This window comes from Haplochromis burtoni, unplaced genomic scaffold (assembly GCF_018398535.1).
Source record: "Haplochromis burtoni strain Fernald_Lab_line unplaced genomic scaffold, NCSU_Asbu1 Contig_175, whole genome shotgun sequence".
NCBI lineage: Eukaryota > Metazoa > Chordata > Actinopteri > Cichliformes > Cichlidae > Haplochromis > Haplochromis burtoni.
In genome coordinates this window covers 675,496-696,442 of record NW_024582536.1, presented here as the reverse complement: position 1 = coordinate 696,442, position 20,947 = coordinate 675,496, and the positions used below count along the sequence as shown (strand labels likewise).

The following is a 20,947-nucleotide window of genomic DNA, read 5'->3' as shown; positions in this document are numbered from 1 at the left end:
TTCTATGGTAGGTCTTAAAGGGTTAAATAAATATCGTCAAATAATCGAGATCTCAATTTCAGTGAAAATAATCGTGCAGCCCTACGCTCGACGATAACAGCCCAAAGTGTGCGCGTGAGATAAATCAAAGGAAACAATCTGAGCTGTGTGGTGGATCAGAGCCCACTGAAAACACAATCTTGGCCTTTGCCTAGCTGCCCACAACAAAAATCTGAAGGAGATCCGGTGTGCTGTGCAGAGGCACAAGTAGAAGGCGAGGGAGCAGGTCACAGAGGGAGCTAAAAATAGCAGCAGAACACAAGATACTCCAGAGGTGCACGAAAGTCAAGATTTTAGTCAGCCTCAAAGCACATTCATCATTAAACAGAGGACTTCTTCTGAAGCCCGACGCAGTCAGACACGGTCGATAGTTCAGCTACACTCTCGGCTGAATCCAGGAAAACACAAATAAGAAGGATTGTCGTCACTGTAATCTGAGGTTTACCTCAATACAGGCATTTCACCAATAAAGGCATTTCCAGCAAGAACCTCAGACTTTAAAATATAATTACGTTTTCTTTATTATTAATTATAATGAATAATTAATAAAACGTTCACTCTGTGGTTATGAGACGTGAGAATCTTTCATCTGACAGTAAAAAGTGATCTTGCTTCTCGTGAATCATGAGGCACTGTCTGATAGACCTCTAAATTGCCGTCATTTATAAGCTCCAGGTAGCTCTGATTGGACTCACATTTGCATGTAATGACGGTCAGAGGAGCCCTGACATGAAACACAGAAGAAGAGGCATCCGCTAATGAAGGTGTTTGTTTGAGAACCTTCATTTAGATACTGAAAACGAACGTTTAATGATCTCTCTGAGCACGATGGATGTCGCGCGTTAATGTGTTGAATGAAGCGAGATGAGGTGAGACGTTGGATCGGTCAGAATTGGTGAGAAATGTTGAATTTGACTACGTGTCCATCATCATTAATGGCTGCCAGCTCCACAGGTTTCAAACACTTCAAAGGGTAATTTGTAATATGTGGCTACCTAATAATGATGGGTAGCTAATGTCAATGGGCCTGAGAAAATGACTCTGATCCTCATGTGTGACCTACATCGCTTTTACCTTTGGAGCCAACATGTCATCTACGTCAGGATGGGCTGTACAGCTTTTTGTCTTTTGCTCCCAGTTTGCTGAGAAAGAGTCAAAGTGGAGGCTGAGGTCATCGATAGAGAAAAAACACCAAAGGAGGACATGTGAGGAAGAGGTTAATTTCCTTTTTCCTACGAGCGATCCTTGATCCTTGTTACAATGACACTCAACAGCTTGTCACTGTAAGCTGCTGCAGTTTTACCCTTGAAGGAGGGAACTTAACTGTAGCCTTGAGTTTGTAACAATTTTTAAACCTCTGGGGACAATTTAATTTGTACCTTGATGCACGGATACTGTTACGACCCCCTCTGCTAGGCGACAGGAGGGGAGAAACATACACAAGCCCTCTCACGAAATCAGAGTAAATAAGGGGTTTTATTACAAACATTAAACTGAAAACCGACGGGGCTGTTCAACAGACCACCGCGGAAACAATTAATACACAAAGAAAAGAACAGGCAAGAGTAAAAGCTAAGGGTTAACTAAAGTGGGCCAGCAGACACAAGACTGTAATAAAACTAAGGTCAGCTGTATATCAGAGTTTACAAACAGAGTTCAAATATTAGGCAGACGAGGAGGACACTGCATGTTCACGTCAGCGCAGCAGTTCCCCACCAATTTGCACTGAAGTAAAAGAGACCATACATTCTTTGGCCAGTGTAGTCCACCTGCAATGCGCTCAAACACTGTGAAATAAGAGTCTACCTCAGTTTCTCTAAATGCTGGGACTAATGTGATGTGCCTACTTACATCAAAGCTGTCTTCTTGCTTCTTCTGGGATGGTAACTGCGGGGCTGACCGAGGTGTAGGAGGACTGGCAGATACAGCGGCTCCCCTCTCCATCTCCAGAGCCCTAACCTTTAAGTGCATGGCATCCACCTCCAACTGCTGGTTTTTTAACTCCACCTCCTTTATGCGCAGTGTTAACTGCAGCTCTTCCGCAGAAGGGCCAGTTTGAGAAGGGAGATTTTTCAGTGGGGCAGGAATACCAACAACAGCTCCCAGCTCAACTCCCTCTGCAGGACCTGGCTCACCAAACAACCCCCTTTCATGCAGTTTAATACACAGGAGCTCTTTAAGCTCCTTTTTCTTTGCATTCAATGGCACAGTCACATCAAAGAAATTGGCAATAAGAATGAGGTCATCCTTTTTACATCTGTCCAGCTTTTCTTCAGTTGGGCCTAAAGCGAAATCCTCCAATTTAAATTCCATACTAACACACACCCTCCCACACAAGAAAAAACTACCAACCAGAAAAGTAGAGCTAACCAAGAACACCGGTAACACACCTGCGACAACGGCAACGAACAAAGAACAAAGAACGAGTCAACCCGACGGGAAAAAAAAGGATGGACGAGCCCCCAATGCAGAGGGGGTCGTAACTATAGAAAAAAAAAAGGTGCACAGTCTGCAGAGCAGTGTTATTGTTATTCACACAGACACTGAAAGTGTGTCTTTAAAACACTTTTCTAGCCTCACTGAAGCTTTATGTGTCTCATATCTAAACAGTGGATCTTAAAACGAATGTGTTTGAACTGAAACCCAGAACTAACTTGCTGTGAAGTGATGTTCTGCCAGTGATACAGAGTGTATGTCAGATTGTAATAAACGTGTCCCACATAACTTAAACCAGCGGTCCCCACCCCTCGGGCCACAGACCGGTCCGTGAGTCGTTTGGCACCGGGCCGCGAGAGTTGAGGCTCGAGTGTGAAATTTATGGTTTTCAGGGTTTTTATCATTTTTATCATTAACTCCGTTTCCCTGGGTCTTTCCCGTGTGTTATGAGTAAATCTTCTTTTTTTGGCACCGATACTGATTTTGATTTTTGGTACTGATTTTATTTTGTTGTATTTATCCACGACACCTTAAAGGCCGGTCCGTGAAAATATTGTTGGACATAAACCCGTCCATGGCGCTAAAAAGGTTGGAGACCGCTGGCTTAAACGGTAAAACCTGAACATCTAAGAGTTAAATTTATATTTTACCTAAAATTATAGAGACATTTAAAATTTAGACAAAACTGTGCCGACAAGTATTTTAACACCTTTGTTACATATGTGAAACCTTTTCTGGACCTTTGAGGTCGGACATTTAGTCCTTTATAGTTTGTGTTTCATGTTTGTGCATTTACACAGCCTGCATGAAGCGCTGTGTTTTACTCCAGTGTCAGCTCTGATATGGGCTAATAGCCTTTAAATGAATAAGTAAATGATTCATCAGTTGTATCTTTTTGGATCTGCATGCTGGTGACCTCATGAAAGTATAATCAAAATAACTGCAGAGTAAATCCGGATGTACTGACCTCGGTGTTTCTACATTTGTAGATTTGGCCGTTTTCACAGTCAGACTGAAACGTCTGTAAGCAGAAATGATCTCACCCGAAAACCTTTGGGGCAAAAGCCTGTAATGATTCTAGTAGACTTGATTTGCAGAGGATGAAAAGGGTTGCTTTAAAAAGAGAGTTATGGCAGCTTTTGACCTTGGATATATTTTAGTTAAAGGAAGGCCGAGTGAGACGGGAAGCGATGAAGTGGTAAATTAAAACCCGAGGAGACCCTTGTAAAGAAAGAGCCTTGCGCTGTTCAATTACCTTTTATAATAGTGCATATTAATGTCTTGCAGGGTTGTCTGGGGTGAGGGTTTAATGGAGTTTAACTTTGTTTCTGGAAAGTTTTGAAGGTTATAATAATAACAGGTGGAAATAAATGGTTGCGCATTTGCTCCGCTTCTATCCAAACCTTTGTTTTCTGTCCTTCATTTCACGATTTGCCATTTCGATTCTGTTTTCACGTCCCGCACATGAGTTACAGCTTTGTTATAATGCGTGCTTATTTTTAGAGCTTTGTCACCACTAACCCGAGTGCAAAGTGAACCTGCTGCAGGGGTGAATGGAAGATGCATGACTTGCTCTGAAGTGTCGGTCTGATAGCCGATGTTGCATTTTGGTCTTCCCTTTTCTTCCTTTTCCTTAACTTTCTTTTGTGTATGTACTGAATGTAACTGTGTGTCTGTTCTTCTTTTTCATTTGTAACTTGAATGAAACCAAAAGGGGGACAAGCAGGTTCATTCTATGTGCATGTGCTTTCCCTCTAGACTCTGGCTGCCCTAACGAGAAATTCGATAAATCTGCTTCCAAACCATCTCGCACAAGCTTTGCATGTCCACTCTGGTCCTGAGGAAATTAACAAGCGAATAGAGAGCGCCATCGACTTACGGAGTGGCGATAAGTTGAGAAGAGAGCATATCAAGCCTTTCTCACTGATGTTTAAAGACTCCAGCCTGGAAGAGAAGGTAGCTGGGGTTTTAGACAGATAACTGTTTTTTTCTTTCTCTCTCCCTCCTCATATCTTTTCCTAAATGACGACTTTCAGAAGCAAAACAATAACCAGCAATTTTTTATTGTCCCATCATGAGTAAGCTAAAGGCACATGAGGTACTACTGTGGGATTGCAAGAACCAAAAGACTCACATTTTGTATTTTACTGTTAATCTGAGTCAATTTAAGATTCCACAACTTTTAATGACTTAATAAAAAAAGTTGTGTTTTTTGGGGGGAGGGGATACGATGCACTGCAAAATAGATTTAATGGTCAAGGATTTTCTTTTAGCTAAAGACTTACTCATCTTTGTAGCAAATGGACTCTGAAGTGTGCCACCACAATAATTAATACAGCAGAACGTAGAATGCAGAAGGTTAAGCCAGACATTGGCGTCGACCTGGATTTTCTCTGAAAAGCTCTGAAATGAAGCAAAACAAGAAAACTGACGCCACAGAATATCTATCAGACATCTAACCAACATCTAGCCCTCCTTCCTGTAGCACACAGGTAGTGTTTGGGATTTAGGCTTCATCACTCTAGAGTAAAAGTAGGAGAAGCAACTTTCTTGCTTACCTCCTTCCTTACATTGGATTCTTTCTCCTCCACTGCCTGTTTGCAATTAGTTAGCTAGTCAACCGCTTTTGATTGTAAGATTGCACAATTCACCTGCCTCCAGACTGACTGTAAATTATCACCCTCTAACTCATAAATGCAGACAGATGTACACATGTAAGTCTGCATCTCCTTGCAACAGGGAACACAACTTAACTAGTTGCCAACTGTTCCGCTTATACACCTTGGTTGTCGAGGCCCGGGGCCATTTTGCAGTTAAACTGCTGTCCTGTGGCAACTATGTTGCTATTTATGGAGGAATTTATGAACTTAACTGAACTCGCTTCATCTTATTGTAAGTTTATTGAAAGCTTCGAAGTTAGAATAGAATAGAATAATCGTTTAATTGTCCCACTAGGGGAAATTTGGTTGTAACAGCAGTTGCTTTGAAGGCAGCAACTGATTGGAGTGAAAGTTGTTGCAGACTTTGTTTTATCTTCAAAGCAGCCACTGTAAGTTTGTTGCACATGGTCACAGTCGTTTTGATTGTGTCATGGTCCCCAAACACTGTTTTGCCTCGTGTGGCTGTAGCATTAGCAAATGTGTTGCATATAGAGCTGGGTGTCTGATAAGTATATATCCTGCAGGAGCATATGCTGCGATGGTGGAGGGCTTCAAACAGCAGGCCGTGTTGCAAGGTAGCAGCAGAAGTGACATGTCAGAATTTTCAGCTTAAAGCTGTGAGTGTATGTTTGGCTCGTAAATGACTTTATAATCAGTCAATAATTAATGCATTTGAGTTAGTATATTATTATCCATAATTCCATTATGCAATTTAAATGAAAGAAAGTGAAATTAAATTCTTCTAATTAAATGTATTTTAGGATTCCTCTCAGGTTTATATGTTCAAACAAAACAGGTTAAAAATATACAACAATTAATTATTATTCTGTTGGCACACTTCACACTCCGTAATAACAACACAATCAGCTTCATCTCTAACATTACAGACTAACTCTGCATGGCATTAATATCTTCTGTGAGTTAATGTAACTATTATTCTCACACATCAAACACGTGTAACTGTGACTCATGTTTGACGTGCTTCAAATCTGATGAAGGATGTGAGATTTTTTTTCTTCGCCAAGCTTCGAAGCTGGATGAAACATGATGTTTGCCAACACCTGGAGTCCAGTTTCCACCTTCAGTTTACTCATGACCAAACGTCCATGCCGTGGACCCCTTTTACAGTCCTGTGGAAAAAGTTGACAACATATTCAACTCAATTTTTTTTTCTTTTTTTTCTTTTGTTTACAGGAGCACACTGCATTCACTAAAGGAAAACAGCATGACAGGAAAAAATATGTTTTTTCTCAAAATCCTGACTTCCATATCCCATAACTGCAGCTGAACGTGTCATAATGATAAGATGTTTGAAATATTTATTTCTGTTAAATGTACTATATGTAATACTAGAGTGTCTACATTAGGATTTATTATTATAAAATATTATTTATTGTTACTTTTTTAATCATCTGTGGTATGTCGTTTAGTGTCGCTATTGTGTTAGAAACTACACAAAAAAGTATTTACAATTCTATATAAGCAGTAGTGTCAATAGTCAAATGACCTTTGATGAGGTCATACCTTACCATTTAGCAGTTTGTGATTTTATTAATCTGAAAACAAATTTAAAGATATTTAAAAAGTGGTTTTGTATTTTATTTCGCCTTTAAAAGAAACAAACTCAAATACAAACATCTAAATGGGGTTAAACACAGCTGCCAGTTTTCATTGTCGTTATCATGAGATATGGAAGTTGGAAAGTGTGTCTGTGTTTTCCCGCCTTTTCTTTAGTGAATGCAGTGAACTTCTGAAGCTTTTAGTCCCTTTTTACCCTATTTTTTGTTACATTACTGAGCTCACTTTGACCTTTAAGTTGACTTTCGTTTTGCTCCTCCCTCTTCACATTTGTGTTTCCCCTTGAATCTTACATTATAAACTTTTTCCAAGAATCTATTATTATTATTATTATTATTATTATTATTATTATTATTATTATTATTATTATTTTGTTGCCCTCTTAACCTCTTTAGTAAATGTGCAGTGATTTGCTGTTGGCCTCCCTCATCTTTTTTTGCCAAAGTTGTGACAAAACGTGAAGCATCCTCTTGCTAATTTCCCAGCACCCTTTGAGAAAGAGACAGAGCGAGGACGGGGCAGCGGGGGTTACAGGGTGGGAAGTTTTCAGTGAAACAATTCAGGGCAGTTTGGTCAGACTGGTGACTCAGGTCAAGTTATGTTCGTGTAACTCGGCAGAAGCCACAGGATCAGAAATTTAAAATGTGTTAAATAAAGACTTTAAATATTTTTAAATTAAATATTCAGAAACAGTGAAGTATTTAGCAGCAATAATAAATATAGCTATCTGATAAGACAGTGAATACTACTGTTATGATTGTGCATTTAGTAAGCTAATTAGCATGAGTACGCTAGCATGGTGCTAGGCTAGTGCTAGCTTAGTGCTAGCTTGGTGCTCTCCAAAATTAAAAAATATCTTCCAAGTGTTATGAGTAATGGTTATGATTAAAACAGTCAACTAGTGTTTTAATATCTCCCTTTGTGTACTTGTTAAACAGGCTAGCGTATCTCTTTCTGTTTTAGTGTAGCAGCCAAGCTAGTCTTCTTATTTAAGAGAACAGGTCATTTGATCAAACATTAAGAAAATTCTTGAACCTTTGGCCAGGTGCAAATAGTCTGAAGGTTTCCTCACAGCTCTGGATTATTTACATTGATTGCTAGAATAACTATACCAGGTTTCAGAATATAAAAATTAGAAAGTAGGTCTATATGTAAAATATGAAGAAAAAAGTAGGAGAAAGTCAAAAAGGCAAAAAGGTTGAGGCTTTTAGAAATCCTTATTAGAGTTTTTTATTTGGTTGAGTTGTTAGCATTGATACTTGAGGACTAAAAAGACATTTGAAAGAAAAAGCTAATTAATTTGATATTATTCCTACTCTAAATATAGTAACCATTTGAAGTCCCACCTGAGTTTTAGCTTTGCAGTCTGCTTATTTTGACACAGCGTGCATCGTTTTCGTCTCTGACTCTGCTAAAAGCTAGCATTGTGCTTGTGAGCTTTGCACCTTCCCCAGGACCCCACAGCTAACCCACCAGCTCCTGTCTCTCTCTAACGCTTGTGTTTGAACCGTGGCATGCATCTGTGGCAGTGCACTGGCGTGTTTGAGTTGCATTTTGATGTCTTCTCTGTTTGTCTGAAAACTTGTTTCTCGTCTTCCCCTCACCTGCTCCTCCTCCTCCGTTTTCTTTCTCTTTGTCTTCTCTTCACTGTGCAGTATTCACAGATGAGGGACGAGGTTTTCAAATCCAACCTGGTGTGCGCCTTCATTGTGCTCGTCTTCATCACAACCATCCAAAGCCTGCTACCCTCTGCCAGGTAAGAGAGCAGATATTCAATAAAATGATCATTTCAAAATGCACAATCTCTTAATTCTGCATGTGTAGCAGCTTTTTGCACCTTCAGTGTAAAATAGGAACTTCCCTGACCCTCTTGGTTGCGTCTAAGACACTGGGGACTGATTTTTATGTGGGTGTAGCACCAAAATCCAATGGATACACTGTTTATGTTTGCTCCTGAGTTCCTTGCTTCAAAACCTCTCTTCTGGTCCCAACATCACCAGTGAACAAACGGGACTGGTCCAATGAGACTTGAAATGCTGTCAGGGCAAGCTTGGGTCAACATCAGGGTTGGGAACCTAAGGTTTCATTCTTTCTGTTCACAAATGTAATAAGTATTTTTTTAGTGCTTTTGGGGGGATGACAAATTTGTTTGAATTATATTTACACAAATTGTAACTTACAACAAGTTATGTGTTGTTAAAACACACTCCTGATAAATATCCTTGGATGAAAACCATTTTTTGCTCTGATGGTTGGTTTTCTCCTTCCCATTGAGTGTTTGGGCAGTGGGCTCCCACATGCATTTGCACTGTGACAGAAAGTGTCAATTTAACCTTTTGTGCAGCATATGTAAATTATAGCTAACTGGCTAACAGTAGCTTCTTTGCTTACTAATCTTATTCTTAGAAAAATGCCGTGTTCCAGTTCCCTCAGAAGACGGATGTGACTTGTTGTGTTCCAGTAGGAAAGTCCTAAAGGCACCAAAAGCAGGATTTGTATTGGTTCTTGGTGAATTCCAGACGTTCATGAATTGCTAGCAGTGCAGCACAAGTGCTTAAAATCACCGCTGCAGCACAGTCATTGACGGAGCGCATATGGATTATTTAGTGAGTCGCAAATGCAAAACAGTAGATTAGAGATTACAGGTTTTACAGTTATACTACTGCTTACGCTTACTGTCGCCATCTTGAATTGACTTTCCGAGTTAAAAGTCCTACCTGGGGGCTGTTCCAGATGGAAATCCTGGGGAACTTGGAAATTCTGACATTAATCTGTACCGCACCAAAATCATATCAGAGAGGAAATGCTAGCTGTCCAGTATGTTCCATGGTGCTTGTTTATGTGTAAAAACATGGGTCATGTTGAGGCTGGAGGCTATTCTAAAGGTCATAGGGTGACAGGCAGGGTACACCCTGGACAGCTCACTGGTCTATCACATAACAAAACCCTGACCTATGTAGCCTTAGTATATGGTAGGGCTGCACGATTTTGCATAAAATGAGAATCACGATTTTTTGGCTTAGAATTGAGATCACGATTCTCTCACGATTCTCTTTTCCAGTATAAATATTTATTGCACTTATTAACTGCACATCAACTTCGTAACAGTTGAGACTGAACATAAAAACAACAAATGTCTCACGTTTTGTTGTTGCCGCAAAATGTTGTACTGCTTGAAATTCCGTCTCCACCGTTGCTCGACACTGCGTGTATAGAGCAGGTAGTGCAACAATAGAAAAATAGTTGTGGGACGGCACTGTGTAGCTTTTGTCTAGGGTGTTGATCATTTTCCTAAATCCCTCATTTGCACAGTGTTGATGGGAGCCATATCTTTGGTCAGGTGATAGCCTCTGTAATTTCTTTGTGCCTGCGGGAGTTCGACGTGTATAGGGAAGCGCTGTATAAGGTTCCCGTTATTGATGTTTGGGTGGTTGACCGGGACGGATTTTCTCCTGTCACTTTCTCGTCATCCCTGACGTGCTCTCCGTTGTTTTTTCCCTGCTAATTTTAGCAGCCAGCTTCTGTATCACGTGGTATAAGGCTCCGCCCTTGTCATTTGTTGAGCAGGAAGAGTGAGCGCTTGTTTTCATGCAGATTACGTCCCGGATCAAAATGCGGCACAATCGTCGTCGTCTTTTTTAAAAAAAATTTTTTAAATCATTGTCATTTGGGAATGAGATCGCACATAAGTATGAATCGAGATCGCGATTTTCTAACGATTAATCATGCAGCCCTGGTATATGGGTTAGCATTCTCTGATGCACGCAGCTGTAGATGATCATGTCATCTGTGAGAGGTTAAAGACTTGGGTTGAGTGGACAGATTTAGGTTGTATTTTAAATGTAAAGGTTGAGGTTTTCTTTTTTTTCATCATGTCAGAGGTTTAGAGGGTGGGGGGGAGTGGGTTAGGTGAAGGAAAGAAGGGAAAGGAGGCAGAAACAGCTGCGTTATAAGCGTATCTTGCCTTGTGTCGTCTGTGTGACTCTGACTATGAAGGAAATCTTGTGTGACCAGGTCAGCTCGAGCAGAATCACAAGCTTTTAATGAATCTCAGCCGAGGAGAACAGAGTAAGGTAATGCCAACTGACAATCTGAAAGCCGCTTTGATACCTGCCTGCATCTATAGAACAACAGCACACAATCTTCACTAAATACAAGAATTCTGCAGGTTTGTGTTGTTCTCAGACTCTCTCAGGAAATATTCCCCTGCAATGGTGCTGCTTTCAGGTCCTTATATAAATCATCATTAACTCACGTGAATGAAAACCAAACAAAGAACCAGAGTCATAGCTGAATATCTGGTTAGTGTCCAGATCTCAGTGTAAGTTTAAGCATTATAAAAACTCCTAGCTTAAAAAAGAATTGGTCGCACCGGACAAAAAAGCAGCGGCCATTTTTATTCGGTTAGCGTTGGCCTGTGTTGTGTTATTCTGTAAGAGCGCCACATATGTTTTCAGTAATTCGCCCGTTTTAGTTCAGTGGTGTGCCTTGTTTTCCAGAACTACACCTACTCTGTGCTAATAGCGAGCCTTCAGTGTTCAGATGTTCGTGCAGTAGATGACCATATGGAGCTATAACTGATAAAAACAAAACCGAATACACCAAAGCCAGAGTGAAAAGTGAAAGCAAAAGTCATTAAATTGATGTTTGATGTGATGGAGATACTTTTCCAGCAGGTGACACGTTTTAAAACCTTTACCAGTGTGTGTGTGTGTTGTGATGCTTTCACATGTGTGGTCCTGTTTAATCTTACTTTCCCTTTTTGCTGTAAAAAGGAAAATGAGTTCTTTAATGAGGCGCCTGGTTAAAAAGGTTAAAGTGGCTCACTGGTGTTAGTGTTCGATCATAGATGATGAAGCCGGTGATTGACGGTGGTCAAAGTAAATGCTTATAATTCATCAATTGAGGTGGTTTTTGCCTCATTTCCCTATTGATGCATTCAATTGTTATTATTATGAGATCCATAATAAATTGAATTTGCCTGTATGTGGAGTGGCTACACTTATCTATCATCATCATCAACATCACATGAGAGAAAACAGAAGCAGGACATTTCTGACTGAAAGGGAGAAATAAACTGTGTTTGTGTGTGTGTGTGTGTGTGTGTGTGTGTGTGTGTGTGTGTGTGTGTGTGTGTGTTGTGGGTGTGGTGTGTGTGTGTGTTGTGTGTGTGTGTGTGTGTGTGTGTGTGTGTGTATTCATATCTTTGTGGGGACCAAAAATTGGAAGTTTATTGTACTTGTGGGGACCAACAGCCCTTATGGGGATGTGGTTTTAGTGTCAGGGTTACAATTGGTTATGGTTAGGTTTAGTGTAAGAATTAGGCAAGGTAAGGGGCTAGGGAAAGCATTATGTCAATTAGATGTCCCGAAAGATATAATTACCCGACATGTGTGTGTGTAGGAGAGATTTTTTTAGGCCACACGTTGTACATTGTGGAGGTGGACAGTGCCATTGAGTGCACACTAACATTAACCTCCTCTGCATCCCGCCCAAGTGACTGCGCTATCAGTCATCTGTGATCCCACATGGGGCTGTTTGGAGTTTAGAGCACATTTCCCAATCCTAATTGGTATTAGGATATTGGTGGTAGCCCTGCGACAGACTGAAGACCTGTCCAGGATGTACCCTACCTCTCGCCCTAACACAGCTGGGATAGGCTCCAGTGGCCCCTGCGACCTTGAAAAGGATAAGCGGAAGCGAATGGATAGATGTAAAATTTGTTATTACATAAAAGAAGAGCCCAGACCTCTCGTAATACAATACGTTTGAAGTTTTGGACATACATAATATTTTTTTGTTTCTTCAGACTATTTTTCACTTAACCCTCCATGCATGAATTCAATCTCAATCAGGATTTTCTTCTTCAGTGTTTTTATTTATCTTTAGGTTTGGAAAGACGAATAAAAATACTTAAGAAAAAAGTTGTCATAATTCATGTATGAAGGGGTTAAATAACAATAATTACAATGCTACACATCTATAGTAACATGAAAGGACCAGTGGGTGGCAGGGTATGGAGTGACACATCAGTCTCCAATGTGGTTTATGTGCAAGTGTGCCATCAACACTGACACAAATACAAGAAAACAGTCTTTGAATAGCTGCCCACTGTGTTGTCAACTGCACCACTATGCTGGGCTCACAATTAAATATATTCAAATTATTCTTTAAAAGTCAGTTTGATTACCTGTTCAAATAAAGACTAGACCTAAGCTGCAGTGTCCCACTGGCATATTTATCATTGTGTTTTTGCAGCATGGTAACCATGGTGATCCAGTTCTCGGTCCTCATCATCCTCCATTCCTGCCTGGTCCTAGTTACGACAGCGGAGGACTACAAGTGTCTGCCTCTGGTCCTGAGAAAAGCCTGCTGCTGGATAAACGAAACCTACGCGGCACGAAACGTCATCATTTTCGTCTCGATCCTCATCAACTTCCTGGCAGCCATGATCAATATCGTGAGTTCTTTATTTATTTTTTTAGATATATTATTTAAAACATGGGGTCAATGTCTGTCTGCAAAATAACTGTCAGAATGCATCAAATATGGGAATGCTACATGGTTAGTACCGTAGCATTTCTTCATACTTCGGGCAACAGGACAGTGTGTGTGCGATTTTCTTTATAAGTGTGTGTTTGTGGTAATGAAGAAACATTTCACCTACTTCAATAGCATGGCTGCTAAAATGTATTTTAATGGGTTAATTAAATATGGAGCTTCATGAAACAGAGGAATACGATGTAGGCATCTAGACATGGCTGATTTGATGGTGTGCAGTACCTCAGTCCATGCAGTGGGGTAAATACAGACTACAACACTTGTCTTCGTACTTGCTGGAAAGCGCAGTGGTACGACATTTAATGCCAGTTGAGAATTCCATTCCAAATATTTTCTATAAGATTGAGGTCTGGACACTAGCTAGAGTATTTGGATCATTCGGATCTCCTTTGTTATCTTGGTGGTGGGTTTTTGGTCCATGACCCATCTTCAGTGTTCTGGCTGAGGCAAGAAACTTCTTGTCAAAGATTTTATGCCACGTGACTCCGCCCATTGTCATCCTGTACTCTTAGCAGAAAAACAGCTCAGTGTAATGTTTCCACTCCCATGCTTGGCTGCATGTGTTGGGTCGAGTTGACTTTGGCTCCATCTGACCACAGCTCTTTCTGCCAAGCCTTCTCTGAATCATTCAGATGTTCACTGCCAAACTTGGGACAGACCTCTACATGTATCTTCTTCAGCAGGGGGCTTGTGGGAACTGCAAGACTTCAATCCATTATGCCGTAGTCTGTCATCAATGGTGTTCTGGGTGACTGTGGTCCCAACTACTTTCAGATCATTAACAGGCTCTTCCTGAACCTTTGCTTGATGTTCTGTCTTTCTCCATTAAGATTAAAGACTTTGTTTCTATGTGAATGAGCAAACTTACAAATTGAGTAGGGGATGAAATAATTACTGTTTAACACCATGCATCACATTTTCTTATTATTTTAATCAACTAGGAACATCCTTGTTCTCACTCTGTTGTTGTAATTTATTAATTTAATTTTTGAAATACATATTTTTTTTTTAAAAAATAGAAGCTGCTAAGGTACGTTGGAGATAAAAGCAACGAGCATACAATATTCTGCAATGAAGTAACCCACTCAACTGCTTAGTTTGTAAAGTATTTGTTCAGTTGCTTTATTTAGTCAGATTTTAATTACCTACACATCTACATTTCCCCCCCTTCTGTAAGAATCCTGTGTTGCTGCTAATTCAACCCTTCAGGTCTTCTTCAGTTATTCGTGTCAACTGCATCACTCCTTCTGTGCAGGAGAAATTTGGTGTTTTCCTGCAGAAAGTTGAAATCAGCTGTCGATTTCTCACACAACTATCTTGAAATATTAAAAGCGTGATGGAAATTTGTCTGAAAGGGAATGTGGGGTATTTTTATGCAGATCCTGCATCATTTAAAACTGCACAACAACACTAATCCACCCTGTTGGTCTCCCATAGCTGTGGTGCGACTTCGACAAGTCCAGTACCTTCAGGAACCAGACGTACAACGAATCGGCCTCCATCCCAGACATCTGCTTCTACCCAGAGGTACAAACTAAATGAGGTGTCTGAATTTTGCAGTCGGGTCCATCTGTTGTGTCTTTTTTTTTCTTCCCACTTGTGTGACAGCGGCAAACTGATGAATTAAACATCCTCGACATCTGCTCGCGCCCAGAGGGAGGTCTCGCCTCAGACAACGCTACGACTGATGGAGCCATCAGAACGTCACGGAGAAAATATCCATTATGTTGTTTTGCTCACATAATATGCAGCTGATTGATGAACTCAATAAGGGAGCCACATTTTTATAGCTCCGAGCTCGGGTTGACTCATGTATTGTTGCATGTATACATCATAAACGTATTTCCTCCTGAGGCTCATGCGCGCAAATAAGACCTATTTTACACACATAAAGAAGAGTTATTGACTTTGTTTTAGGCCGCACCAGAACGCACTCCAATATTAAATTAGACAAAAACTGATGTCTGTGCCAATGTCAGAGGCTTTTGGTGCAGTGAGCGGGCTGGGCTGTCAGATATTTCATTTTTATAAAAGGGCACTTTACCAACTTTACACATAAAGGCCAGTCGACTCATTCTCATCTTGTGATAATGGAGGTTTAATGTGGAGGAGCTAATGAGTTCATAGTGATGCCGTAAATGTTACTTCAGTTTGGAGACGGAAGATTGGCAGCAGGAGGTTTGTGAGCAGGTGAGGGAGTCCACCAGTGAGGACAAAGGTAAACACAGAATGTTTTCAGGGGTGAAGAGTCAGGATGATTTCTGCAGCTGCAGCAGTCATCTCTTATTAATTAAGTAAAAGTGTTACACACGTCACTCTAAGTGCTAATGCAGGCATGCTAACAGGTATGCTTAGTTTAGTTTGTTTGCATGATAATACAAAATGTGTCCCTATTCATAAAATCCGTTCATAAAATTCCAGCTTGCCCAGTGTCCCCTTCAAGCTTCTCTCTTGTCAGATCTCTGAACATGTCAAACGCCTCAAATTTTCAATAAACTGAGTCGTAGCATCTAGAGCTAGACTAGAGGAGGAGGAGAGCACAATAGTGGATGACATTGTAAAGCCTTTGCTTCTGAAGGTGAAGAAGGCCTCACCCATGTATCCTGGGTCAGGATGCAAATATCGTAGAGGACTACGAGTACCTGGTTGTCCTCATCACCAGCAGGCAGACCAACACAGAGGCTGTTCAAAAACGAGGGAGGAAGCTTGTGTTCACTGTGTGCAGCAGAGTGATGGTGCTTTTGTATACCTTAATTCTGGCAGCTGCAGCGTACTCTGCTGAGCACCATTAGGAAATCTTCCTCTATGATTGGCAGCAAACTGGAGACTTTGTTTAGTGACTTCCTCTCTATCACAGCTTTCAAACTGTTATCCATCAAAGATCACTCTGATCAACCTCTGCACCACATGCTAACATCCACTATATTACAGTATAGATATCTGTCAGAGATTCACCAGTCACTTATTATTATAATTAATAATATTATTATTATCATTATTATTTGCCACTTTCCCTGTGAGCCCGCTCAGCTGGGATAGGCTGTCCCAGCTGAATGGGCAGATGTTGAGTGGAGACCTTTTCAGTGCACTGTGGGCTACGGCTGTTGCACTGCAGTTCATTCAGAGGTCATTTCCTCTAATGTTTCCCCTCTGATGCTTCAGGACTTTACAGCAGTACTGTGCTTTGAAAGTCTGACCATGAGGGATGAATTGAAGGTGCATGAAAAAAGAAACCACATTGTGCATCATGTGTTGATCATGCTTCTCACTTGAATTATAGCGATGACACTTGAGTCAGCTGTACACAGAACTTCATATCTGCACAAGTTTAGGTCACGGTTTCCTGCAATGTATTGCAAAACTACCCCACTCTACTACTACTGACGATTCTCACACATGTAAAAATCGGCTTGGAGAAAACTGAAGAACCACGAAAATGTTATACACCTTTTATATATATATATATATATATATATATATATATATATATATATATATATATACTGTTTGTTCAGACGACTGGATGTCCATCCACTTGTGTCCACTTTGGTGTGTTATATACATATAACACATCTATACGGTCTCGTCTTCCTCGTTTTCCTTCTGCTCTATTGAGCTGCTCACATGCAGCGTTTCACTTTTCTGTCTGTGCTGGCACAAAATTATTGCACCATCAACATTATGGGAGGTTGGCAGAACCTCAAGAATCGACTGAAAAATAAAATCCAGCCAAATCACAACGTCTTCTACCAGGTCAAACAGCTTTCCAGTCTCAAATCCCAGTTGCAAATGGTCCAAATGGGACTTCTGTGTTTTAAAAGAGCATGAGCCCTGGAAGCAGTAGAGCGGTCCATGAGAAGATGACTTTGAATGGATATTGATCAAATTTGAATCAGTTATGTTTTTCATGTTCATCTGCAGAGTCGTGGAACTTTTCAAGCTTGTGTTTGTTGACAGATATTTAACACTGAGTGCAGCTGTGGCTGATTGGAGTTGCCGACATTTTTAAATACATTATTGTTCAGATGAAGTTGACCATGCGTTTTAATTTTTCACAGTATTTTGTATTCACTGGAGTGCTGGCGATGGTGACGTGTGCGGTGTTCCTGCGACTGAACTCCGTGCTGAAGCTGGCAGTGCTGCTGGTGATGATCGCCATCTACTCGCTGCTGACTGAAGCCTTCTACACGTCGCTGTTTGTTCGCTACGACACCGTCCACCACAACACAGAGTGAGTGCTTAGTGTGGAGGACATCCTCGTATATTAAATGCACTGTTTGTCGTTTTTGTTCAGGTTAGGTTTTATTCTAAGAGCAGTTTGTCACGGTCATGTGTCACGGTCCGGGCTCGGTGACCCAGGGGTTTGTGTTATTATTAATCTTTGATTTCCTCATGGTTTAGGTTTTGTTTATGTGCTTCCCTGCCTTCCTGCCCCACATTTCAGGTCTCTATGTTCTCTGTCATCCTTACCTCTGTGTTCGCGTGTTTCCTGTTTTACTTTGAAAGTCTGTGTCCTATGTCTGCTTTGCTTCCTTTGTCTTCTTGTGTCAGATTACCCCCAGCTGTGCTTCCCTCCTGTTTTCCATTCCCTCATTACTCCCTGGTGTATTTAAGCCGTGTTTGTTCCTCTGTCTGTTGTTGCATCGTACCGTCACAATGCTGTGTGTTGTCTCTGGGCTCCTGATTTCCATTGTTACCTCCTGTCAGCTCTTAGTTCCTTTGTTTCTATTTTCCTAGTTTTCTGAGTCTTAGTTCTCTAGCTTCTAGTTTTATGTTTTGCTTCTTGTATTTAGTTTTGGACTTTTTTCCAGCGAGTAAAGTTGCCGCTTTGAGTTTAGTTTTTTGTGTTTGAGTCCTGCGTTTGGGTCCTCATCCTGCCTGCCACACAGCCTAACCACGACAGAATGTGCCTGATGCCATGTGCAGTCAACTACTGGTTAGATTTAAAAAGTCCTGCTATCACTAAGTTGAAACTATCAAGGCTAAAACTGTTTTTTTGTAGCTGGTTGTAGGCATGATTATATTGCTGTAAGGCCGGACAGTTTCATATGGGAGCCTCTCTGGATTGACTTCGTTTGTAGCCAGCCTCTAGTGGACATTAGAAGAACTGCAGTTTTTGGCACTTCCACTGAGGTGCCTGCTTGTGTCAAGGTTCAAATCAAGAAGCTCCAATGTGTTAGACAAGACACGCGAATGTGAGGAAATGTGACCTAAATACTACGAAGGACCTGCTAAAACAAGCTAACAAAACCAAACTTTTGGGAGATTGATTTTGAGGTCCTTTGGGGAAATGACAGAAAATCTCAGGGGAAAAGAAAGTAAAGCCCAGTTTAGCCAGTATTGTTTGCTCCATATGTAGAAATCACACATATCCCTTCTTTTGTAAAAAACAACAACAAAAAACACAGATCTGTTACTAACAGCATTTTTATGTTCATTTTTTTCCTTTTACATATTTGTCACATTATTGTTCAAATGTCTATAATGACATATTTTACCAACAAATAAATGCATTTGATTAATTGAGTATTTTGCCCGTAAAAGTTAAATATTTCTACAGCCATATCTCAATGACAATGAAATGAACTCAGAGATACATTAACGTATACCTGCATTAATCATCATCATTTACGGTTTTAAATCTTTAATTTTATAAATAGATCAAAAATGCGAACACTTTGACATATATAAAGAATTAGTTTAATTGAGCCTCTTTCTTGTAAAAAGCCTGCGTATTTACAGAATTCCATCCTGGCCCGACTCCCTTAGCTTGCCTGCTTTTTCATCTCCGTGACATGCCGGCTGTGTGTTGTGGGTGTGAGTTGATTTACTTCAAAGTGCTTGAAGTTTTCCAATCTTTGTGTTGTTTCTATCGTAAGTGTGCCTCTAAACTTTAAAAAGATGATGATTATTTCTACCAAAATATGCACCGAGTCGTGAGCTTGTGTTTGTTTATTTGTGGGTGTTAGAGAATCTAAAGCTTTGTATTTGTTTTCCTCTGGCATCACTGCACACTAAAGGCTGCACGCTACATTTTGCTGTCACAAGCTGATCCTCGGCAGCGAAAACAAACGAGCTGTTATTTTTCGCTTGTTTTGAGATTCTGGCTCCTAACTCGTTGTAAAGTGCCTGGAGCTCCGTCTCCACATCTCTCTGAGCTGTTGATCCTCAGCGAGCCTCAGATCAGCCTCAGATCACGCAGAACATTTGATCCTTCTATGGTCTGAGCTGAAAACAAAGAATCGTGAGATTAAGAGAAAAAAAGTGTCGTCTTTTCATATTTTCCTGCAGTTTCAACTTTAATGGAGAGCAGTTTTTGTCACCGGTGCTGGGTTTCAGATGTAGTTTTTGTGAAGCAATATTTAGGTTATTACAAAAGAACATGCTGTGGATCACTGTTTATCATACTACATGTTTATTTAGGTTATTAAGAAAAAGTTTTCATGAAAATGAAAACCAAGATAAACTGAATGAAAATGTGACCACCTTTCATTAACAGAGTGTACTCAGACAGGTTTTGCCTGGGAAAAAAAATCAACACTAATGTAAAACTTTAGAAGAGAAGAAACATGAATAATTTATATTTGTGTTTATCAAATGGTCAGAAATGCCCAACAAATGCATCTTTAGGGTAACATAGACTCAATGCTTTTAATGTGGATCGGTTGTATTTATGTGCATAGCCAGTAGGGGTGGATGATATAGACTCGAAGTGATCTCACGGTATCATTCACAATGATGACATTTATGACAGTATAGGCAGAAAATACAACATTTTATCGATGTTTGCAGCTTGGAGGCAGCAAAATGTATCACTGCAAACAACATAACGGCTGTTTCTATTCTTCATTTCCAATGAGCTACTGTTACTGATGCCAGCAGCAGTATAATAGTACAATAGCAATGACACAGCATAAATCAAACATGAGTACAATAATCAGAATCAGAATCAGAATCAGAATGGGGTTTATTGCCAGATGTTGAGGTTTACAACATTAGGAAATTGCTGCGGTGCTTCAGTGCAAACAATAAGAGTGTTTTCAGTTGAAATTTTACATAACTCAAAGTCTAACATAACTACTTAAAACTTTAGTTTAACGATAACTAGAGTAACGTTATTGTCACAGTGGTGGAAGCAGACTGTGTGGAGTGAGGAGGACCCAAGTGCAGACACACAAAACGAAACTTTGATTTAACTGAGGGAGAGCCGTTTGTTGCAGGCTGGTTAAACAGTCCAAAATAAAAAGGCAAAGGCGAAACTAAACGTGAGAAAACTCTTAATGTGAACATGAAGACATGGTTACATGAAAACCTAGAAACATGGCAGAGAAAGCAGGACGATCGGACAAGGAATGAAGAGAACTCACACAGGAATGCACACAGGAAGTGATCGGGGAAAGTGGAAACATGGGGAAACAGCTGAAATGAATCAACAGAATGACGCCACAGGAGAAGTGAAACTAAACACACTGAATATGGAAACGCCAGACCCTTCACAATAAAACAGGAAACATTATGAGATGCAGACATGGCAAGAGGAGCAAGATTAACATATCCTTCTGAGAACGGCTTTTTATGTCCTCTGCTTTTGGTCTATAACTTTTGTGTTATTTGAGCTACCCTTCTAATTCCTGATGTGCTCAACAGAGGACATCCTGGCCTTTCCAATGATA

General features: G+C 40.4%; 1 protein-coding gene across 1 annotated transcript in view; it reads left to right on the top strand.

Moving 5' to 3' along the window:
- adcy8 (adenylate cyclase 8 (brain)) overlaps positions 1-20,947 on the top strand; it is a 127,410-nt gene that overhangs the window by 101,005 nt on the left and 5,458 nt on the right. Inside the window, exons 8-12 of the mRNA XM_014337366.2 lie at positions 4,234-4,431; positions 8,369-8,469; positions 12,972-13,173; positions 14,712-14,801; positions 17,333-17,505. Of these exons, the coding sequence (XP_014192852.2) occupies positions 4,234-4,431; positions 8,369-8,469; positions 12,972-13,173; positions 14,712-14,801; positions 17,333-17,505 (764 nt within the window). The remainder of the gene's footprint in view (positions 1-4,233; positions 4,432-8,368; positions 8,470-12,971; positions 13,174-14,711; positions 14,802-17,332; positions 17,506-20,947) is intronic.